The 7,229-nt window shown below is 42.3% G+C and overlaps 1 protein-coding gene across 4 annotated transcripts in view; it reads right to left on the reverse strand.

Moving 5' to 3' along the window:
• DYNC2I1 (dynein 2 intermediate chain 1) overlaps positions 1-7,229 on the reverse strand; it is a 96,778-nt gene that overhangs the window by 40,938 nt on the left and 48,611 nt on the right. For all 4 annotated transcript variants that reach the window (XM_017519287.2, XM_017519294.2, XM_017519306.2 and 1 more), the window contains exons 12-14: positions 4,422-4,551; positions 2,019-2,130; positions 1,057-1,145 (exon numbers count right to left, since the gene is read on the reverse strand). In XM_017519287.2, coding sequence (XP_017374776.1) covers positions 1,057-1,145; positions 2,019-2,130; positions 4,422-4,551 — 331 coding nt within the window. The remainder of the gene's footprint in view (positions 1-1,056; positions 1,146-2,018; positions 2,131-4,421; positions 4,552-7,229) is intronic.

Here is a 7,229-nt window from a genome sequence, read left to right on the forward strand (position 1 = left end):
GGGGAGTGTTTAGTGAGGGGTGGAGGGTGGAGTGTGGAAGGCAGGGAGTGTATAGTGAAGAGTGGAGGGTGCAGTGTGCAAGGGGGGAGTGTTCAGTGAGGGGTGGAGGGTGGAGTGTGGAAGGGGGGGAGTGCTCAGTGAGGGGTGGAGGATGGAGTGTGGAAGGTGGGGAGTGTTTAGTGAGGGGTGGAATATCTGATACAAATCAAATCTTGTGGAATCATAAAGATATTTCATAAACCACAGATTCCAACAGAATTGCGTCACAGAGACTACATAACCACCACATGCAGAGATTAGAGTCTGAGACTCATCCTTAATCCCAACAAGCATGTTGAGGTTGCATGCACAATGTTCCACCCCTCAGTGCTGCAGTAGACTCAAGTGCTGAGCTCACATACAAAAATTACGAGACAACTGGGGAAATGCAACTGCCAACTTCACATCTGACTACATTCTAAATAACTACTCATTATTCTTATAGACATACTCTTTTTGAGATTCATAATGAACTGTATTTGGAGGCAAAGTTATAATGATTAAGAGCTGTTTCAAAATAACTAATGGGGTAGGAGGTGGGGTAGGCCAGGGGTTGGGGGGAGGTCCGATGAGACCCAAGACCATGAGGTGAGAAGCACCCAAGTACCTACAGCTTCACAGTACTGTTCCACTTCTCTCTGTATGTAAATTTTTCAGTTTATAAAATCAGAAGTTTATTATTTTCAAATACCCTAGATTTATGATTGCCTCGTCAGCTTAATGTCTGCTATTTAGTCTATAGTTGTTTTAAAATGTAAGACATTAATAATAAAATTCACAGTCCAAATACATACATAGTACTTTTAGTGATATACATTTACCCAGTGTCATTCTGCCCACAAGGGCTTAATGAATGTGCCACTATAATTTGTAAGAAAATAATACCTGAAAATGAATAACTGATTCTGATTTATCCAAGCTACGAAGACTTTAAGATCTCAGCAACTCCTATATTTCTATGTAGTAAAAAACTTTAAGCACTTACAGACAACACAACATATTATAGGTCAAGTATACCTGACAAGCCGCCCGCAGAAAGCTACATAACCTTGGGGTATCGATCTTCGGCATAACTACAGCATCAGAGGGGTCTCTTTTCTCACTGCCTAAAAACGGTAGGTTATATAACATCAACAAAGCTGACTCTAAAATAGTCATGCATTACACATCTTAAGAGTTCAAAGAGGCATAAATGTACACTGTTGAGTTTTCTGTAAATAAAAATAATTTAAATAAATAAATAAATAAAGAGTCCTAGAAGGAAAATGCAGAAAACTTCACGCTAGATTTACTGATAGCTTCCAAAAACAATCGGGTATTATTTTATAGGAGGTCTATAAACTGAATCCTATTTAAATCTATTCAGAAAAACATTCAAAGCAATCAATTCAATTATCATGTAAGCCTTAAGTTTGGGTATATTACTTTCTTAAGGTATGGCTTATCTAAGAAAAGGGGATAATATACACCCCTGCCATACAGAGGCAATTCCTTGAGAAAAACCAGTAAAGTATTCAACATGTAAATGGCTCCAGAGTACTTAGCAGAAACCATATATTCTAGGGACCCTCAATCTAAATTGATGGAAATTTTTAAGCAAACTGCGCTTAAAATATAAAAATTTGCTATGAGAATAGGCTGCCCCCAAGTTTGGAGCATGCTGTGCTCTGAAGGCCCAGAGACACAGTGGCTGTTGGGAATGTGGACTCTCTCACTCTCCTCAGAACAAAATCTGTCATACACCCTGCAATCGCACAGACTGGGCCGCAAGGGCAAGTTTCATCCCCCTAAGTTCAGCAGCTCTATTGCTGGTGGTTAGTGTTTCTTTAAAAGAAAATTGGGTACTGGTATTGTCATATGCTAACCACCATACAGAAGAGAAAGACTAAATGAGAGTGAACCAGAAAGGGAACAGTAAAAATAAAACAAAAAAGAATGTAAAGATAGTCAACAGTCAGCACTCAAGAGCAAGATGTTACCTCCAGACACAACAGTACTTTCTCCCGGATGCTGGGTCCACACTTCCCTGGTCTCGATTTCCTCAGTTTGAATGTCTCTTTCAACATTATCTTCATTATACTGAACATATGCCTTAAAAACAAAAATACGCCAAAATTAACATTGGGTCTCAATTTCAGAGCAATTTGTCATTACTAAAATAAGTTAATAATAACAGTCATTGTGTCAAAAATAAGTTTCACAGCATAAAGAACAATCAACCAAAGAGTACCTATGCTCAAACATTTGATATAGACACATAAAGGTCTAATTTTCAAAAGTGTGTTCAAAAAGTCTCATCAAACCATTTCCCTTTAGTCTGAAAATACTACTACCTAGCCTACACACATCCTTTTTTCTTAGCCCATGCTGGTTTTACAAAACCACATATAATTATTTTATTTCAAAAGGTACATGCTTCAACAAAGACAGTTTTGTTACTAATAGCTTTGGGATAAGGAAAACAACCAAAGATAATCTATTTAAGGTCAGAGTGAATCAGCTGCCAAACCCAGAATTAATATTGTCAGTGTCCCAGGAGTTCAAGGCTGCAGTGAGCTATGATGCTGCTACTGCACTCCATCCAGCCTGGGTAACAGAGAAAGATCCTAATTTAAAACTTTTAAAAACCGTCAGTTTCTTCAGCTTCATCCTGTGACCTTTCTCCTTTTAAAAGGGTATCATTTATTGAGTGCACCAAATAGACAATGTTAAGATTGATGGTACCCAGCATCAGGAACATAAGAAAACTGTTATGATGTCTGACTTCAAAAGCTTTATAACCTTGTTGTGAAGTGAGACTATCACATAATGAATTAATGACTGGAAATACTACAGGGAAGTACAAAACTGCATGGAATAGTAAATTGCACAAACTCTGGAACAGGAGAAGGAATTCAGCGTAAGTCACTAGGAAGAGCTCGCCCAGAGAATGGGCCTTGGACGCTGAAGGACAGGCGGATAAGGCCAAGGAGCAGGAATGCCACATGCCAAGGCACTAAGTCCCTGCCACCCTGAGGGACTCATGACAGACAGGAGTCCCAGAATCAAACAGGGATAATCTGAATTAGAGAATCCAAAGCCAGGCATGGTGATATAAGCCTGTGGCCTCAGCTACAGGGGAAGCTGAGGGTGCAGTGTGCTGTGATCATGCCTGTCAACATCTGCTACACTCCAGCCCAGGAGTGTCTCTAATAAATAAATTAGTACCTCATCTCTAATTAAATTTCAAAATTTTTAGGCCGGGCACAGTGGCTTACACTTGTAATTCCAGGACTTTGAGAGGCTGAGGCAGGTGGATCACAAGGTCAAGAGATGAAGATCATCATGGCCAACATGGTGAAACCCCATCTCTACTAAAAATACAAAAATTATCTGGGCATGGTGGTGGTGCCTGTAATCCCAGCTACTCGGGAGGCTGAGGCAGGAGAATCACTTAAACCCAGGAGGCGGAGGTTGCAGTGAACTGAGATCACGCCACTGGACTCCAGCCTGGTGACAGAGGCAGGCTCAGTCTCGAAAAAAAAAAAAAAAAATTGAGTCCAGGTTATAAAAACCTTGAGAAGTAATGCATACTTTGAAATTCTTCAATTATAAGAACTTTAAACAGACAAGTAAGACTGCTATACACTCACATGGAAACCAAGAAACAAATCCAAGCCCGATAATTTTGCTGGACTTTAAACATTTACCTTTGCCACTATGCAACAGATTCATGTAACAAAACTGTACTTGTACCACCTCAATTTATACAAATAAAAAAACAAAATAAAAATAAATAAATAAGCTGGGGTCAGTGGCTCACAGCTGTAATTCCAGCATGTTCGGAGGCCAAGGTGGGTGGATCGCTTGAGGTCAGGGTTCAAGACCAACCTGGCCAACTGGTCAGGTGAAACCTCAACTCTACTAAAAATACAAAAATTACCTGGGCATGGTGGTTCATGCCTGTAATCCCAGCTACTCAGGAGGCTGAGGCAGGAGAATCACTTGAACCAGGGAGGTGGAGGTTACAGTGAGCCGCCATCACTCAACTACACTCCAGCCTGGGTGGCAGAGTGAGACTCTGTCTCTAAATAAATAAATAAAACATTTGCACAGCATAAAGCTTCACTCCAGGGTCAGGACCACAGCCACTCTGTCCCCGTTCTGCACAGATCACCTGCAGGAGCACCTGAAGGCTCTGGAGTGCCTCTGGCTTTGCCTGTGCCTGGCCTCTCAGGTGAATTAGCTCCATGTGAAGATGGGCTCCCGTTTTCCTTAAGCTTGCATCCTTCAGATACCATCCCCAAGTTCTACTATTCCAGAACAAGATTCAGGAAGACACAAAGTTATCCTATTGCACTGTGCTTGCATTTTATTACTTAGTTAACACATCTCATACTCACCTGCTTGGTATTTTTTTTCCCAAAGTTTCTGATATACATGTCATATTCATTTACTGGTGGTAGATCCAAGAGAGAGAAAGTAAACGAAAAATCTAAGTCAATAAGCCGAAGCAGTTTTGTACTTCGCATCCTTTGAAATAAATTGGAAACAAGACAAAAGTTAACTTGAATAATATATGTGGGAAAGTGTGGGGGAACAGAAGGAAACTGAGAGTTAAATGCACATTATTGTCAGGGACCAAACTTGTGTCTGGGTGTGAGTCTGAGACATTTAATAGCTGTTAAAAATAACTGAGTAGAAGACAGTCATGGGAACCTGACATATGACCCTGGCGTCTGGTGATTCTGTTCCCCATCTGCCTCGTGTGTGCACGTGAATGTGTGCGTTGAACCTGATGTGTGACCGTCCTCATGCATACGCCTGAGATAACACAAAGTACAGTCACACACGTGTTTGTCTGGAATGTTCGTAAGCAGCCTTGTGTGTGTGTGTGCATTTATTGAGCCTCTGCCTCGTGTGTGTGTGTGTGTGTGTGTGTGTTGAACCTGATGTGTCACCACTCTCATGCCTACACCTGAGCTAACATAAAATACAGCGACACATGTGTATGTCTGGAATGTTCATAAGCAGCAATTCACCTGACTTCAGGAACTGACATCTTGGCCGTCCCACCACCTGTACCATGGTCAGACACACAGCAGTCAGGGTCTCGGGCCACGCTCTTCTCCAGGCCACAGCCAAACTCTGTGCTTCCCCCAGGACTTGACCTATGGGCAGCACCTGACACAGCCAACCACCCTCTGCCCACAGGCCCTGAATCGCCACACACATGGCTTCCTCTTGCCTCACAAACAGGTCATTTTCAATCACCTATGCCGTTTCTCCTTTTCTTTCTAACGTTTCACCCTAACATTAGTGTGCCTGGGGTCAAATCCTTAAGACGTTTATTGTTTGTGACCCCTCACTGGGATATAAACTCTCAAGGGCGGAGATTTCTGTTTCTTTTCTTTACTGCTATCTCCACACAGCCAGTGATCAATAAATGCACAGTGAATGGGTGACTGATCAATCCTCCCAACATCCAGTGCCTCAGCCACTGGGTCTGCTTCCTGCTCATCCTCCTACCCCACCCCCCTCCTTCTCACACTCCACCAGGTCTGCCCTGCTTCCTAGAGCACAGACCTGCAGGAGGTTTGACCAAGTGCTGTGATATTTTGTTTATCAGAAATCCTCCCACTGGAAAGTCCCCAACTTCCATTTTCATCTCCTCCACCCTATGCAAATGTCACATGCTCTAGGCCATCTCTGTTTCACTCTATTGTCTTGAGGAATAAAGATGCAAACCCGAGTGGAAACAGTAGCATCAAATGCAGAGATGGCCGTGTGTCCCTTTCTCTCCAGGACCTCTGCTCTTCAGGGCCCAAGGGGCCTTGGTTGCTCCTGGTGTATTCAATCAGCTGGAGATTATTTTGTTGTTTTAAATCCAACTTTTATACTTGTTTTTAGCTGGGGGATTTCTCTGATACAAGCTATTCCATCAGGGAAGTAGGAGCCCAATACATATTCTTTTGTAAGATACTTTTCTCAGATCACTGGAGCATTTTTCGTATTTGCTAGCTCTATTTCATACCTTATAAAAAACTGCCTATGCAGAAGTTGTACCAATTTGTTTCAAGCAGGCTTGTTCTCTACATTCTCATCAGTTCTTAAGTATTATATATATTTTTTTAAAGACAGAGTTTCACTCTTGTTGCCCAGGCTGGAGTACAGTGGCACAACCTCAGCTCACTGCAACCTCCACCTTCCAGGTTCAAGCAATTCTCCTGCCTCAGGCTCCCAAGTAGCTGGGACTGCAGGTACACACCACCACACCCAGCTGATTTTTGTATTTTTAGTAGAGACAGGGTTTCACCATGTTGGCCGGGCTGGTCTCAAACTCCTGACCTCAGGTGACCCGCCCACCTCAACCTCCCAATGTGCTAGGGTTACAGGCATGAGCCACTATCTATGCCTGGCCTACGTATTATCATTTTTTAATACCTTGCCTAATTCCATAGAAGAAATATTCATCCCATTGTTTCAATATGTATTTCTCTGACAGGACATATTTTCATACATTTACTGACAGCCTAATTGTTTTCTGTGGTGAATTCTCTCTGTATTCTTTACTATCCCAGGGCCATCTGGTAAGAGCCTGGGGGAATAATGTAAGAGAAAATAAGCAAAGAAATTACTTTTCTCCCCCCCTCTCTCCTTGGAGCCGCAGACCGGTTTCCCTGTGGCCCCAGCAGGCCGGCCATGGCTCCAGCTCCCACCGCCCAGTTTCTCCTGCTCAGGGGCAGTGGTGGCTCCTGCTGCGGCAAATCTCTGAGCTGCTCCTGGGCCCTGTTAAAGCTCAGCTCTTCCAACACCCATGGAATTCACTTCCAGCATCACACCCCTTCTGCTTAATATCCAAATTAGTTTTTGTTTTCCTGAGTGAATCTCGAGTCTTACATGATCTATGCCCATTTTTAATGAGGGGCATTTAACTTTGCTTCTTAAACTATAAAAATATTTTATTATACGCTAGGGATAATCGGTCTCTATCATATATTTTACACATGTATTTTCCCAATTGGTCAATTACCTTTAAATTCTGCCAAATTTATAGACAATTTTAACTTACAGAAATTTAATTTTTGAGGTATCATCCAGTAATGTTTATTTTTTAATTTTTTTTTTTTTTTTTTGAGACGGAGTTTCGCTCTTGTTACCCAGGCTGGAGTGCAATGGCGCGATCTCGGCTCACCGCAACCTCCGCCTCC

This window comes from Cebus imitator, unplaced genomic scaffold, assembly GCF_001604975.1.
Source record: "Cebus imitator isolate Cc_AM_T3 unplaced genomic scaffold, Cebus_imitator-1.0 Scaffold20, whole genome shotgun sequence".
NCBI classification, from domain to species: Eukaryota; Metazoa; Chordata; class Mammalia; order Primates; family Cebidae; genus Cebus; species Cebus imitator.